The sequence below is a fragment of the Cetorhinus maximus genome, unplaced genomic scaffold, assembly GCF_964194155.1.
Source record: "Cetorhinus maximus unplaced genomic scaffold, sCetMax3.hap1.1 HAP1_SCAFFOLD_306, whole genome shotgun sequence".
Lineage (NCBI taxonomy): Eukaryota > Metazoa > Chordata > Chondrichthyes > Lamniformes > Cetorhinidae > Cetorhinus > Cetorhinus maximus.
In genome coordinates this window covers 192,461-209,469 of record NW_027596259.1, presented here as the reverse complement: position 1 = coordinate 209,469, position 17,009 = coordinate 192,461, and the positions used below count along the sequence as shown (strand labels likewise).

Sequence of the window (17,009 nt, the reverse complement as noted above, 5' to 3'; positions counted from 1 at the left end):
TGTGTGTGTGTTTAGAGCATGCGCATTACGTCTGTTGCACGAGCATGCGCAGTACTGGTCTGTGAGTGAAGCTGCTCAGAGTGGTTGAGAGAATGTCGAGTGGAGCAAACTAACAGAGTTAGTGGGTGTGTGAGGAGGAATGGAGCCAGCGGAGTGGGCAGGGAGGCTTCATAAAGACACAATGCAGACCGCAGACCCCAAATAACAAGGTACCGGTCTTGTGTTTGCAGAGAACGGGCCGAAAAATTCTGGAATTCTCCCTTCGCCAGGCCCGGGGCAACGGCCGCCATCTTTATAGGGGGCAATGTGCAGCAGGGCGCATGCGCGGTTATCCTGGCCCAGGTTGCAGGAGGAGAGAATGTTGTGCATTTCTATCCTGGACTGACAGATGGATTTTGGAAACTCCTTTTACAGGGGGTTAGAAGGGGAGAATTTACACACGGCAAATTCAAACCAAGAGAAACGTTTGGCCTTTCAGAATTTGTGTCCTGGACTGACAGTGATGGATCTTGTGAACTCTATTTACAGGATGTTAGAAGACGAGGGGAGACGAGAAACTCAAACCAAACATCACATCAAAATCTGAAAGTCACTTGATTCATCAGGACCTGAATATCATCAGCCTTTGAATGTAAGCATTGAGTTCCAGGTCACTGCCAGTCACTGGGTAAAAAATCTCTCCCTCACATCCCCCTTGTGGATCTTGCCTAAAATCTTAAATCTCTGCCCCTTAATCCTTTCATAGTCAGCTAATGGGAAAAGCTTTCATTTAACTACCTTTCATAATCCTGTATACCTCTATAAAATCTCCCCTCAATCTCCTTTACACCAAAGAGGAAAACCCCAGTTTCTCGAACTTAACCTTACAATTAAAATCCCTCATCCCTCGAACCATTCTGGCAAATCTGCTCTGCAGCCTCTCAAGGACCCTCCCATCCTTCATGAAGTGTGTTGATCACTGGTTTGCACAGACCCAGATGTTCTGTGTTTGTGTCTGTGGCATCATCACACATCGACAATTACACGGTGACATCATCCCGCTCCCTGGGTATTTCCTCAACTGGGAGATTTTTCTTTGACTCCAGTGTTTCTGATATCTTTCCAGCTGCAGACTGCAACAGGGGAGTTTAAAGTTGGAACGAGTGAAATAGTTTCAGAGGTTAATATTTTTGAGTATTCATCTACAATTGAGACCTTTAGTGCTGTGCTGTGTTATCTGTGAGAGTTCAATGGCTGGTGTCACTCCTCCACTATGGATCTGAATCCATGTCCACCTATTGCCCTGTTTTACCTCTGCCATTCCTGACCACCTCTCTGCCATTGTCTAAACTCCCCTTCCTCCCATACTGGGTGTGTTTTAACTATGTTTCGTACTCTACTGTAACTTCTGCCAACTCTGTCTAAATGAGGTTTCCACTGCTGCCCACCCACTGAACATGTGCTGCTGGCTTCCCAGCTTTATCTTCCCACAGTATCTTTCATAGTCAGGAATTGTTTTTCCTGTGCTATCGTCAATTTCTCTCCCGCTCTGAGCTTATATTGACTATCACATACTGTCCACCCTGAAACTTTAATTAATTAATTCTATTGTGTGACAGAACTCCAAGGTGTTTCACAGGAGTGTTAGAAAGCAACATTTGACACCAAGCCACATGAAGAGATATCAGGGCAGATGAAAAAATGTTTACTAAAAGAGGTAGATTTTAAGGAGTATCTTAAAGGAGGAAAGAGAGGTTTAGGGGGGAAATTCCAGAGCCTGTGGCCTTGGCAGCTGAAGGGGGAGACACCAAAGGTGGAGCAGTTAAAATCAGGAATGCTGTGAGGTCGGAATTAGAGAAGTGTAGATACCTTGGAGGGTTGTGAGGCAGATTACAGAGGTAGGGACGGAAAGACCTTGCACGAATTTAAACTAAGGATGAGAAATTTAAAATTGAAGTTCTCCTTAACCCAGAGCCTTTGTAAGTCAGTGAGTACAGGGATGATGGATGAACAAGACTTGGTGCGAGTAAGCAGAGTTCTGGATTACAGGGGTGCTGAATGTGGGAGGTCGGCCAGGAGTTGAGTCTAGAGGGAACAAAGGAATGCATGACAGGCATAGCAATTACATAAAGGGATATGGGGATAGTGTGGGGAAAAATACATTGATCGGATTGAACGGTGGATCAGGTTTGATGGGCTGAATGGCCTACTCTTCCTATCAACAGTCTAGTTCAGTCTCAGTCAGTCAGGGAGAGGGATGGAGTCAGTGTCTAGGGAGTGGAGTTTTTAGCTGGGACTGAAGACAATGGCTTCAGTCTTCTCAGTAATTAAATGGAGGAACTTTCTGCTCATCAAATACTGGATGACAGTCAAGTCAGGATGGTGTGTGACTTGCAGGGGAACTTGGAGGTGATGGTGTTCACATACATCTACCTTGGTCCTTCCAGGGGGTGGAGGTTGAGGTTTCTGGAAATTTTGTCAAAGTTCTTGTTGTGTTATAGATATCCCTTCACCCCCTGCCTCTCTCACCTCTCTCTCCCTCTCCTCCCTTGTGGGCCAGAGTCTTGTGTAGGCCCAGACCGGGTGGCAGGTCCACTTCCCTGAAGGACATTAGTGAACCAGTTGGGTTTTTATGACAATCCAGCAGTTTTCATGGTCACTTTTCCCTCGTGCCGGCCCCACAAATTCCCAGATTCATTCAGCACAGTTTCACAACCTGCTTTTGTGTTTTTGTGGGTTCTCTCTCACTCCCTTTGTTCTGTTTTAAATCAATTTCACAGGGTATTAGAAGGGGAGGATTTATAGTCAGGAAACTGAAACCAAACGTCACTTCAGAATTTGATGGAGTCGCCCATTCTATCGGAATCTGAATATCACTGGATTTTGAATATGGAGGGAAAAAGCAACGTTCACCGTGGGGAGAAACCGTACATGTGTTCAGTGTGTGGACGAGGCTTCAGCCGATCATCTGGCCTGTCAAAACGTAAACGCAGTCACAACGGGGAAAACCTTGGAAATGTGGGGACTGTGGGAAGGGATTCAATTACCCTTCCCTGCTGGAAATTCATCGGCGCAGTCACACTGGAGAGAGGCCGTTCACCTGCTCCGAGTGTTGGAAGGGATTCACTCGGTTGTCCCACCTGTTGACTCACAAGCGAGTTCACACTGGGGAGAGACCTTTCACCTGCTCTGAGTGTGGGAAGGGATTTACGGATCCATCCAACCTGCTGACACACCAGCGAGTTCACACTGAGGAGAGACCTTTTAAATGTCCAGACTGTGGGAAGTGCTACATAAGTTCTGGGAATCTGATGTCGCATCAACGTCTTCACACTGACGAGAGACCGTTCAGGTGCTCTCAGTGCAGGACTGGGTTCAGGTGGTCATCTCACCTCACTGAACACCAGCGCAGTCACACTGGGGAGAGGCCATTCACCTGCTCAGAATGTGGGAAGGAATTCACTCAGTCATCCCACCTGCTGACACACCAGCGAGTTCACACTGGGGAGAGACCATTCACCTGCTCCAAGTGTGGGAAGGGATTCACTCAGTTATCCCACCTGCTGAGACACCAGCGGGTTCACAAGTAATAACAGTGATTGGATGTTGTGAAATTCCATCCAGGACTAACCATGTTCATTTGAGGCTGTTTCTGCTGATGTTAATAAACTACAGCCCAGTTATAGGGGTTGATATTCTGGATAAAAGTCAAATAAATCAGCTTTGTGTTCAACTCACCGTGTGTCAAGTCTTTTTAATACCTCTAACACAAGTTAGTTCCTTTGGAAAGGCTCTCCCTCTCCCCTGTCTCCTCCATCCTCACCTCCAACAATAAGTGTGAGGAGCTCATGGAGCTTTTTTGTCACTAAGATTGGGACAATCCGATCATCTGCCTCTGCTGCTTCCCTCCCTTCCACTAGCCCACCGGAACAAACTGTCTCTAATGTTTCCTCTTATCTGTGTCCTGAACCCACATCTTTCTCCAGTTTCTCTCCCATCTCCCCTCATTCTTCCTAAGCAAAAGATAGAGAGCTATTCCTATAATATTCAATACATTTCTGAAGGTTTTATAAGGTTATTAGACAATGATTTCTTACAGACCTCCCCACCTTGAGAAGGGAATATCCTTACTGACTTCTCACAACTGATTTCTGACTAACCTCACTATTTCTAAGCTCCGAGCTTGTTTTCCTAATTTCTTGATGACAAACAGTAGATAACATACTAAAGCTACTAGAATGATCAGAATCAGCAACACAAACCCTTGAGCTGCCACCAAGAATAAATGTCAAAACTTTTTGACTAAAATGTGATAACTATCGACTTAGATTCATCCTCCCCACCTGCCCATCATCTCTCACAATTCTACATTTTTGGAATGATGTAAATACATCTGGTTCAAACAAAAGTTCATGCACGGACTTTAAAGATTCTCCATCTCTCTGTTCACCCGCCTCCACCTTGTGGATATTTTCTAATTCCAGATTCTACTTCCCTCTTCACTTTAACTTTACTCCCTCTGATAGGTACCAGTGTGTTTAATTCAATGCTGATTGTTTTATACTTAGTTTCACTATGGAGCGTGAGTTAATGTCTTGATGATTTAAAATGTCACATTCAATTTTCCACAATAATCACTTCATGTTCTGTTGTCAAGTAGCTGAGCATGTCTGGGACCTGTTCTTCAGTGCAGGGTCACCATGCATTTCCACATGTTAATTACACAACATGTGACATATCACATCTGCACACTCACACCATATCCCAATACCATGCTGCATGTGCCAACCTATGCAAGTCACTCTTGGTCTTTCAGGTGATCTTATCAAAATATCAATGAGGTATCTGTCTGAAGATCTTTGCTGATCTACCCCTGCCTGGTTCTGATGCCTTGGATAGTGGCCAGATTATCAGATTCAGTTTCTTTTAAATACAGAGGCAAGGACACAAACATCACCAAGAGAAATCTCTGTTTACTGGTCTCATCTACACTTTCCTGACTTTCACTAGAATGTACATGTACATCAATTTGAACTATTACATTCAATTATACCCAAGTGAATTATTCCATTTCCCAATTGGTGGTGTGATTTTCTCTTATCTTATATTCTAAATACGTCATTCCATGAATTACCATTTGATCTCATTCAGGAGCACTCGAGGAACTTTACTGTCCCATTTAATACTCTCATAGTATGGTGTTTGTAGATCAGAGACACAAGTACAGATACTTGCAATCAGATTGCAGATCACTCCCATATCTCCCATTCTCAGACACTTTGTCTTGGATGATAACAAACGGGATGAAGTCAAATCTTTAAAAAGCAAAGCCTTTTGTTTAAATTGTCACCAGGCTGTCAGTGGAAAGGGTTAACTTCTCAGCTTGTTAGCAAAGGGGCTGAAGAAACATTCTCAAATGTGCACACTTGTGTCAACTTTATGCAACTTCATTTTCAGATCAAGGATGAACCAAACCCCATTTCAATCTTTGCTTTTCCAATTGTCTTGATATTTTTCTCAGCTTTTCAAAAATGTTATTATTTTCTTCTTTCTTCAGGCACCTTTCCAAATGACGGTAATAATAATGAAGAAAAGTAAAACAGAAAGTTCACTTTCACAGGCAAAAGGAGCTTCAACTTTCTGAGACTAAAAAGAGTTAAAGAGGGTGGAGCTTCCCACAGCTTGTGAGCTCCAGATCATAACCTCAAGGCTGAAGCTTATCTTTAGGGAATCCAACTTTTCGATGCCTTTTATAATGATACAAGTTCATTGTGATTCATACTTAGAGATTTACTTTCACTCAGTAATTATAACCTTTCACTTTTCTCAGCACAGAAGCTGGCCGAATTTTAGATTCAATCCCAATTGTACACTTCTCTTGTAGCTGGCGTATGGAGAAGATCATGTCCACTGTAGATCTGCCAGCACAGAAACCGCTCTGTGCTTCTGGATACACTCGCTCTGCAAGTAGATGGAGTCTTTTAAGCCTGACCCTAGTGAAGGACGTCCCTGTGATGCTGAGGAGTGAGATGTCCCTGTAGTTGTTGCAATCTCCTCTGTCACCTTTCTTTTAGTATATTGTGATCATTCTTCAATCACACATGTCCTGTGGAATGGATCCTCCCTCCCAACAGTGAAGGAGAAGCTCATGAAGCTGTGACAGGAGATGGGACTTTCTGGGCTTGAGCAGTTCAGCTGGAATTCCATCCTTGCCGGGTTTCTTTCTGCTTGTGAAACAATCAATGACCTTTTCGAGCTCAGGTGATGAGAGTTCCTCATCCAATTCAACCATGACAGAAAGCTGCAGGAGAGAGTCAAACAGAGACTGGGAGATGTCCTTCTCACAGGAGTACAGCTCACAGTAAAGTTCAACCCAATGGGACATCTGTTTTCTTCTGTGGGTGAGAACTTCACCATCCATTTGGTGATGGTCGGACCAAGTGCCCTCCTGATCCTATCAGACACAGCACGTAGATTTCCATTGTCACAGGCAGTTTGGATTTCATGATCTGGGCTGATCCAGTGTTTATTTACACAGTATCTCCCTGTCTTTTACACAACTGTCCCAGCTACTTGCAAGTTACACAGTGTTCTAGCTGTTGGGTTTATGTTGTAATCGGGTAGGCTTTGCTTTTTGCTTCAATGACAGAGTCATCTCTGCTGAGTAGGTCTCAAGCCAGTCTTTGTTGTGGGTTCCACCTTTCCCAAATGTTGCTGCTGCTGTGTCAGAAATGATTGAACTCAGCGCCTTCTAAGATTCAGCAATATCAGTGTTGACTGATGAAGCTTTTACTGATGTGCCTGTAAAATATTTTACAGTTTTGTTCATGTTCCTTGATAAATTAATTGCATCATGGAGGTGTCTGTGTGTGGAATGTACAAGTCAGTAAGAATTGTCAGCAAGGATTAATCAGTACTCTCTAATTGGAGATGTTAATCAGTGGAACCTGTCAGACACTGAATTGTAGACTTTGCTCCAAAGATTAATTTAGGATTGAAGTAAAAATTCATAGTTTTATTGTAATCGAGTTCCTGTTGAGAGTTCTTGAATTAAGAGGAAAGTTCACAGATGGTGCTTTTAAGAAAGGGACACTGCAGCTCAGATAATCAGTGACAGATCCAGAAAATTAAACTCCAACCAGTTATAGGGGTGTTAATATCAGCAGAATCAAAGCTAATACTATCTGACTATCAGTCCTGGATGTGACTAACAGCAGCAATAACAGCGAAATCCAATCCCTGCAGTCACTTGTGAATTCGCTGGTGTGACAGCAGGTTGGCTGACTGAGTGAATCCCTTCCCACACACAGTGCAGGTGAATGGCCTCTCCCCAGTGTGAACTCGCTTGTGTACTTTAAGATTAGATGAAGACCTGAACCTCTTTCCACAGGAAGTGCAGCTGAATGGCTTCTCCCCAGAGTGAACTTGCTGGTGTGACTTAAGGCTGGCTGGCTGAGTGAATCCTTTCGCACACACAGAGCAGGTGAATGGCTTCTCCCCAGTGTGAATTCGCTGGTGTGACTGAAGGCTGGCTAACTGAGTGAATCCCTTTGCACACACAGAGCAGATGAATGGTTTCTCCCCAGTGTGAACTCGCTGGTGTGCAGTGAGGTCAGAGGAATGCCTGAACCTCTTTCCGCAGGAATTGCAGCTGAACGGCCTCTCCTCAGTGTGAATTTGCTGGTGTTTTAGCAGGTTGGAGGACACAGTGAATCCCTTTCCACACACAGAGCAGGTGAATGGCCTCTCCCCAGTGTGAAATCGCTGGTGTCCACTCAGGTGGGATGAAGACCTGAACCTCTTACCACAGTAAGTGCAGCTGAAGGGCCTCTCCCCAGTGTGACCTCGCTGATGTGTCAGCAGAGTGGATGACTGAGTAAATCCCTTGCCACACACGGAGCAGGTGAACGGCTTCTCTCCAGTGTGAATACGTCGATGGCTTCTCAGCAGAGATGGATAATTGAATCCTTTCCCACAGTCCCCACATTTCCACGGTTTCACCATGGTGCTGGCTCCAATGTGAGTGTGTCAATGAATTTCCAGCTGGGGTGGATAACTGAATAGCTTCAGACCATTCTCACATTTTCTCATCCACACACACAACACGTACACAGTTTCTCCCCACTGTGAATGGTGCGATGATTTTTCAGGCTGTGTAACTGGTTAAAGCTCTTTCCGCAGTGAGTTCACTGGAACACTCTCACTCGGGTGTGCGTGTCTCAGTGCTTTCCCAGTCACACTGATGTTTGAAATATTTTTCCCACAGAAAGAACAGTCAAACATTTCTCCTTCCACATTCAAAGGTTGATTATATTCAGGTCCTGATGAATCGAGTGGCTCAGTCAGATGTTGATGTGATGTTTGGTTTGCGTTTCCAATCTACAAATCTTAATATTTGATGATGTATGGCATCTGAAAATCAAAAGTAATCATTGTCAGTCCAGCGTGGAAATTAATAATTGACAATTCCACTTGCTACGGAATATTTCTTCCTCCCGTCTCCCCTCCCCCACCCCAAGCTGTAAATCACAGTCCCACACACACTCTCCTTCCTGTGATGAGAAATCCAGATCCATCATGCAATCTCCACCATTTCTTTCCCCTCCCAGTTTTCTATCTCCCTCTGCTCTGGCTGGGTTCAGTTCTACAGCCAGTAAAAGGAATTTAAAATCCACTACTGTAAGTCCAAGATTAGAAACTGAGAAGAGACAAACATCTCCCTTGGTTTGAGTTTGCTGTGTGCCTGTAAAAGGAGTTTCCAAAATCCATCCCTGTCAGTCCAGGATAGAAATGCACAATATTTTCTCCTCCTGCTACCTAGACCAGGATGTGACCGCGCATGCGCCCTGCTGCACATTCCCCCCTATAAAAATGGCGGCCGTTACCCCGGGCCTGGCGAAGGGAGAAATCCAGAATCCAGTTCTCTGCAAACCCAAGACCGGTACCTTGTTATTTGGGGTCTGCGCCCTGCACTGTGTCTTTATGAAGCCTCCCTGTCCACTCCGCTGGCTCCATTCCTCCTCACACACCCACTAACTCTGTTAGTTTGCTCCGCTCGACTTTCTCTCAACCACACTGAGCAGCTTCAGCCACAGACCAGCACTGCGCATGCTCATGAAAGAGACAGCAATGCGCATGCCCCAGTATACTCAGAGACGCGCATGCGCAGCGAATTTCTGTTGTGAGGATAGGGCACATTCTCTACCGCAGTGAAAGCTGGGTGAGCGCCCCGCCATTGAAAGACCAATTTGTAAAATGTCTTCATCCTGCAATCAGAATACGATCGATGCCATAGGGGCAAGACATAAAATTGTTAAATCAATTGATGCAACGGCCACTTTGCTCCAGGCTGCACCACAATTCTCTCCTGGATGTTATGAACAGCAGAACAAACCCCAACAGTTAGATCTGAACTCAGTGCAGTCTCAGGAGATGGGACGAGCTAGTGACTTTTTCCCCCTACACATGGAACATTTAAACCGTGTTTTGCCAGGAGCAATGCTCTGATTATGGATCAAATCCTTTGAACTTTTAAAGTTGGAATGTTGACATGTGGGCAAACTGAATAAAGCTATTTGCACACGTGAAGCATCTGAATGGTCTCCCAACAGTGAGACTGTGTTGCTGTGTCAGTAAATGGGATGATGGAGCGAATCCCTTTCCTTTTCCAGTACAAAAGTACAAGGAGCAGGAATAGGCCATAAGGCCCCTCAAGCCTGCTCCGTCATTCAATAAGATCATGGCTGATCTGATAGTAACCTGAAACCTGTACCCCACCTATCCCCGATAACCTATCACCCCCTTGCTTACCAAGAATATATCCATCTCTGCCTTAAAAATATTCAAAGACTCTGCTTCCACAACCCTTTCAGGAAGAGAGTTCCAAAGACTCACGACCATCTGAGGAAAAAGAAATTCGCCTCATCTCCGTTTTAAATGGGTGACCCTTTATTTTTAAACAGGATCTCTAGTTCTACATTCTTCCACAAGGGGTAACATCCACTCCACATCCACCCTGTCAAGTACCCTCAGAACCTCATATGTTTCACTAATCAGGTAAAGAAAAGCAAAATAATGCCAATGCTGGCTATCTGAAATAAAAACAGAAAACACTGGAATTCTCAGCAGACCTGGTATTGTCTGTGGAGAGAGAAACATGGTTTTCATCAGAACGGCACTATATTATGCCTCTCGATCCAAAGATGCTGCCACATGTGTTCAGGGAACTCAAGAAGAAAAAGAAAATCCCCTTTGAGGAATGGAATCCAAGGCGAATGAAGTGTGAACTGTCCGACTGACCAGAGACAGTCAAGGCACCTTTCCCTTCTTTAAGACGCTGGAACATTGAATCTGATGTTATCAGTGAAATTAACTGATCTGAGACATTGAAAGGATTCTGCACATCAGGAATTCAAACCTAATATTGGCTTCAAGACAATCAGAATACTTGGGAACAGGCAAGACACGCAAAGGCTCGAAGGAGAGCTGATTCCCGGTGACATGGATGTGCCTGCAGTGGGTGGGATCAGACTGTTTCCATGTAGCCATAATGAATGTCCCAAACTTTACCTTGGAAAAGGTAAACTGATAGAGAACAATTGTCATTCCGGTAGCAGAAATCTGAAGCTTTAACTCGCTAACACCATAGATTAAATCCGCACCAGTCTCTGTGGTGCAATTGGTCAGCACGTTTGGCTGTTAACTGAAAGGTTGGTGGTTCGAGACCACTCAGGGACGAAGCTTACACTGTTTTCCCCCCATCAGCATTCATCGTCACACAGTTCCAGGCTGTCATTAGGTACTTGTGCTGTAAAGAAACATTTCTGAAATGTTGCCAGTTCCACTGTTATCCAAGTGAGTTCACAGGCAAACGGCTTTTTACGAATATTCATTTCAAATGTAATGAGACAACAATTAGCCCTACCATGTACCGACATCTAACACATTGGAAATTTATGAAGTTATTGGATTCAAACAAGCCCATCAATTATTCTCTCTTTCTCAGCTCCACAGTGAGTGAGACAGGGTAAAGCAGAAAAGCAGCAATATTCCGGCCCCGCACTCTCCAATCACCCTCTGCCAGCAGAAAGCGGCGACTGTAGCTTCAATCAGCGGGTTACTGCCCATCCCTGGGACACAAGATACTCCAACCCGGGCCAAACCTCCCAATTAACCGAGCACAGGCTCAGGAAAATGCAGGTAGATTCTAAACCTCCGAGCAGCATTTACATAATACCCGAGTTAGTGAGTCACAAATAACAGTCACACAAACTTTCTGAATGTTTTCAATGTAAAATTCCTACATTTTATTGAAAATCTGAAAATGAGCACCATGGGATTTGTGTTACCGAGTGAGTTGTTTTCCATTGTTTGTCCGTCAGGTTTGCAATTGAATTTGTGTTGGACATTGAATCTGATTTCATAATGAGGTAAAAAAAGCAGGTAAATATTAAATCCAGAAACAAATCCTGAGGAAAATGCATCACAATGTTTGGAAGGAGGTGCAGCTGAGAAGCGGAAGCTGTGAATGATGCATTGATGATTGAGTGGAAAGCATTACATCCTTGGTCAATCATCGTGTCCGAGTGGTGAAAACGATGCTTTTAAAATCCACTGGGGTTTCCCCAGGAAAGTTCCAATCTTATCGATTGTGCTTCTCATTATTGCTGATTTCAACCAGGTGTCCACAGAGCTCTCCGATCAATGGAAGATAAAAAAATTCCTAAAATTCTCCTGATCTTTGTACTCTTAAGGGAATGAAGGGTTCTCGGGATCGGGTCTTAGGACTGGGGATCCGCCTTGATCTTATGGTGTGACGGACAAGGCTTGTGGGGCCTTGTGACATGTCGCTGCTGCTTTGATTCTGTTCTCTTTGAGTAGAAATACCAAACAATGCAATGGGCTGTAGCATCCTGAGCTCGGTATCGCAGCTGAGCGGTCGTAGATGCTGATTTAAGGTCTCACTCTTTGTTGAGGCGTGGTTTCTTACCCCAATGCTGCTGAAATTTCCCTATTGGTCGAAAAAGTGCCAGCTCACAGTTAAAGCAGGTGTGTGCGGTGTTTCACTTTAACAGAAAGAACGAGGAGAGACAATAAAAATATAAATAGCTGTGGAGAAAAGGTGGGGTTTTTGAATTAGCTAAATTCCTCTTCCATGAGCCAGAATTTACACAATGGGCCGAATGTCCTCCTCCACTGCTGTAGCCGCCTATTATTTTATACCAACGACACTATCCTGTGCAGAGAGCCAGTCCTCGTGGCTGAGTGGCTAAGGCGATGGAGTCAAAATCCATTGGGGTTTCCCGCTTCTCATTATTCCCGGTTTTAACTTTGTGTCTAGCTCAGTCGGTAGAGCGAAGGCGCGTAATGCCAGGGCCTTGAGTTCACCCCACAGTGGGCGCAGCTTCTTTCAAACAAATAATTCTCCAACCTCATCACTGCGGTTCTTGTGAAATTTGCACATGACGGATATTCACCACTGAAAGCATTTGATGCACAAAACTTTCAAAGCACTTTCACGTCACATCTCTTTCTGCCTCATCTCCAGCTCTCTCTGCTCTTCCAGGAGCTACTTTACCAAACTCAGTCAGTTCGTGTGAACATAAAACACAACGTGATCAGTTTACTGATAACAGGGCAAAGAGACACCAGGATCTTCCTGATTCCCCCAGGTACTGATTACAGGAAAGCACCCAGTGCCGATTATCCACCGCTACACTCTCCTTCCAGTCTTGTGTACGTTGTTCAGCTTTGAATTTGTTCATATTTTCACACTGGATGTCAATGTGAAGAAAGCAGAGCTGTGATAAGCTTATATTGTTCAGCAGATGTACTGCATGAAGGTACATAACAGGCTGATGATAACAGTGCTCTTTGGACGCGGTGAGCTCCAGTGAAGGATTGGCACCATTAATGTGTCGCTCAATTAGTCTCGTGACAAATCTCGTGCTAGAAATGAGAAGAAAACTCGCTGAATTTTCTCCGTATTTTGGTTTCAAAAGAGCCGAATGGAAACTTAGAAAGTACATCTCGCTAGAGCAGGTTATAAAATGGCAGAATGACTGTGAATGAAGCACCCGTGCTGTTGGGAAACATAAAATTACAGAAAGTTACAGCATAGAAAGAAGCCGTTCGGCCTTGATGAGCTGATGTGCTGCGTTTAAAGAGCAGTTGTGATTGACCCATCAGGGGTGATAGCTTTGTCAGTGCAAACAGTAGGGACCAAAATTTGTCCTTCCCCCACCCTTATTTTGCCTCGTGCCACCATCTCTGTGGTCAGTGCTTTGCACCCAGCCCTTCTCTTGTCCTCCTTTCATTCATTCATTCACTCCACCTTTATCTTTGTTCCCGACCTGTTCCAAGTGTGATATTTCCAGCTCGGAGGCAAAATTTCAACTGTCACCCCAAAGATTCTGGTGGAGCTGCGAAATGTTTTCAATCAAAAAGTGCTTCATACCCATCTTAACAAAATCAAAATTCCCTGACCGGGAATCGAACCCAGGCCGCAGCAGTGAAAGCGCCGAATCCTGACCACGAGACCAGCAAAGGAGCTGTGACCCTTCTATCAGTTTGGTTTATCGACGCTGCTTTCAAACATGTTTCCATTTTAGATGGAACGAATTCTTCAGTCAATGACAACAACAGTTGCTGTGAGCTGGAACATGAAATGGACAGTGAAGTGAAATAGTCCCACAAGCTGCTCATGTGCAACTGTCAATTTCCAAAACCCACCAACCTCATCACTGCGGCTCCTGTGAAACTGGCAAGGCAACACAGAGCAGACATTCATCACTGAAAGTAACTGACACATCACATTCTAAACACTTTCATGTCACATCTGTTTCTGCTTCTGTCCCTGCCTCGCCTCCAGCTCCCTCTGCCCGTCCAACTCCCAGGTCAATTAGCTGCTCGATGCAGACACAGTCAGTTCATGAACCCAAGCTTCCCCTAGAAAGCAGGGTCAGGGAATGTGGGACCCAAGGATTTTAGAAAGAATGAGTTTGCAAATGACATAGTAAAGATAATCTGGGATCTCATCTTCCTGATTCTCCCAAATACTGATTACAGGAATGTGCAGAGTGCCGATTATCCACAGTCGCAGGCTCCTTCCATTCTTGTGCACATTGTTAACCTTTGAATCCACTCGCAAGAAGGATTATAAAATGGCAGAATGACTGTGAAAGAAGTAACCGTGGTTTTGGGAAACATAAGATTATAGAAAGTTATAGCAAAGAAAGAGGCCATTCGGTCCTGTGTGCTGCTCAAAGAACTCTGAAGAAGAGTCAGACGCAATAGAAACATTAATTCTGTTTCTTTCTCCAGAGATGCTGCCAGACATACTGAATTTTTCCAGCATTTTCTGTTTTTATTTCAGATTTCCCGCATTTACAGTATTTTGCTTTTATCTCTGGATTTTTAGCCCAGTGACAATGGCACTACGCCATCTCCTGAATGCTGACAAATGAATAAGAAATTACGGATGTGTTTGGTTGGGTTTTCTCCTATTTAAAATGTTAAATCCTCAGGCGGCAGGATTCGAACCCTTGTGTTCATTTTTAACAACAAATGTAAATTATTGAACATTCACGCACACTGAAATGAACAAGTTTGGATAATGCTCTTGCCCCGCTTCAAACCGCTGCTCTGCCACATGTGAAATGACCGTGACCCCCACTGCCCTGCACGAACCCTGCGCTGTAAAGATCCCAGTGGAGCTGCCTGGAATGTTAAGCGGTGACGTCATGCAGCAGCACTTTGGGTCTTTGTTTTGAAGAAATGGAATTCGGCTGTTCTCATTAGGAATGCTGGAGACAGACTGATCAACAATGTCATCATCAAATGGCACAGCGCAGTAAGAGGACCTAAGATGGAAGCAAAACATTGTAGATGCTGGAAATCTGAAGTAAAAACAGAAAATGCTGGGAAAAACTCATCAGGTTTGGCAACATCTGTGGAGAGAGAAGCTGAGTTAACGTTTCAAGTCCGTATGTCTCTTCTTCAGAGTCAGGCCGACTCGAAACATTAACTCTGCTTCTCTCTCCACAGATGTTGCCAGACCTGTTGAGTTTTTCCAGCATTTTCTGTTTTTACTTTAACAAAAAGCCCTTCACCCCATCGTATCTGTGCCAGCTATTTTTAAAGAGCTAACCAATTCGTCTCAAATTCCTTCTCCCTTTCCTTAAACCTGAATTTTCCCCCTTTCAATCATTGTCCATTTCTCGCTTGAAGAAGGAGTTTCTGCAGAATCCATGCACAGTTTGCCTTAGTTAACCAAGTTTCCCTGAACCAATGACATGAAGAGTTGGACTAGGATTCCTCATACAGTTTTCGATACAATCATTATTTATTTATGCAATTGATTTCATATCGAATTACAAAAGAACTTTAGTCTGATCAGGCAGGTCATCATTATTTCTGAGCTGATATATACAATCTAACTCCATTTTCTCCACAAACTGGAGAGCTGGATTCAGGTTCCAGTCTCTGGAGGAGTGGTTCTGAATCCCAACGCACCCAAATTTTCAGCTGCTTCCCACTTTCGGGCACCCTTTAGGTGAGCCAGACACAAGTCCAGTTTAATACGGGGAGTGGGGCGGGTTGTGGTCCTTTATCTTGACAGGGTGAACGAGGAGAGACAATGTAAATAGAAATTGGTGTGGAGGAAAGGCGGGTGTGTGGAATTGGTTTAGTTACTCTTCCTGAGAGCCAGCACAGATAAGACAGGCCGAAAGACTTACTTTATAACCGCCTCTGGTTTAATATGAACATGTTTTACCCAAGGAATTGCTATTAGTAGTGGACGAGAGTTGAGGACGATGTTTCTGACATCCATCGGGGTTTTCCCAATGTTGGTTTGCTGACTGCGGTTCTCGTTGTTCCTGATTTTAACCAGGTGCCAACAGGATTAGTTATCGATTAAATAGAATCAAACAAAAACTCCCGCACTTTCATATTTCCATTCATCTGCAAGGATTTACGAAATCTGCAGACAGAAATGGAACAAAACTGAGCCGGTTTGGTGACATCCTTTCTTTCTCGGTGTTTGTCTCTCCTTAGGCCTCTTTCACTCTTGGTGTGCATGTCAGTGTGTGTTCCGCTGTGTGTGTCAATGTGCTTCAGTTCCTCATTTTCACCATCCACACTTTATTCACCTTAGTTTTTTGGCTTCATATTAAAATCGTAGAGAGAAAATAAAAACAGGTTTAAAAGGTTCAAGAGGAATTTTGTTTCTGCATTTTTGGGTGGAGACTATTCAGCTACTAAGTGTCTGCACGCTACAAAGAGGAGGGTGATTGAAATTTTCACTGAGCAACATTTAAACAGACAGACACCGAGTCCATGTGGCCGAGTGGTTAAGTCAATGGACACATCGAGAGAATGAATGTGTAAATGCAAAAAGTCCAAACTGATATCTCTCGGACATTAGGAACTGGATTTCTTCTCGAAGCTGTTCCACGTGTGACATTTGCAGCTCTGATGTGAAACTTCAACTCTCACTCCACTGATTCGGGCGGAGCTGTTGTGTCTTTCGGTTTTCAATCAATAAGTAAATCAGGGCTGTTTTAACAGTTTGTATCAGATCAATAAACCTTCATCTCCTGGCCGGGAATCGAGTCCACAGTGAAAGGGCCGAATCCTCACCTCTAAATTAAGAGGAAAGCTGTCTATAACTCTTGCAACATGCTTTATCTACGCCGCATTTGCCCTTTTTCAGATACTTTCACCAGAGATAAGTTTCTGCTACAGAATTTTATCATAAACGACATCTTCGGGCAATGACAGCCACTGTTTTTAAGGGGTGAGCTGCAGTGAAGGGTTGGCACCAATAAAGTGTCGTTCAACTGGTCTGGTTCCAAACCCTGTGCTGGAATTAAAGAAAAACTTTGAGTTTGCTCAGTGCCTTGACTTCAAAAGCGAGGATGTAAGAAAGTACGTTCCCATAGAATGTAATAAAATGTCGGAATGACTGGGAAATGATGCTGGGAGACATAAAATTATAGACAGTTACAGCAAAGAAAAAGGCCATTCGG

General features: G+C 44.1%; 2 protein-coding genes, 1 long non-coding RNA gene and 1 other non-coding gene across 4 annotated transcripts in view; 3 read left to right on the top strand and 1 right to left on the bottom strand.

The window, feature by feature from the left end:
- LOC144673177 (uncharacterized) overlaps positions 1–17,009 on the top strand; it is a 273,637-nt gene that overhangs the window by 132,748 nt on the left and 123,880 nt on the right. The window lies entirely within an intron of this gene.
- The window catches only part of LOC144673184 (uncharacterized), a 110,753-nt gene that overhangs the window by 28,053 nt on the left and 65,691 nt on the right, over positions 1–17,009 (bottom strand). Inside the window, exon 6 of the mRNA XM_078535149.1 lies at positions 7,237–7,921. Coding sequence (XP_078391275.1) covers positions 7,237–7,921 — 685 coding nt within the window. The remainder of the gene's footprint in view (positions 1–7,236; positions 7,922–17,009) is intronic.
- LOC144673178 (uncharacterized) lies at positions 45–3,714 on the top strand. The gene is made up of 3 exons (XR_013574267.1): positions 45–209; positions 529–631; positions 2,760–3,714. It is a non-coding gene; the product is annotated as an uncharacterized LOC144673178 (long non-coding RNA).
- On the top strand, positions 10,643–10,716 carry trnan-guu (transfer RNA asparagine (anticodon GUU)). Its single transcript has one exon. It is a non-coding gene; the product is annotated as a tRNA-Asn (tRNA).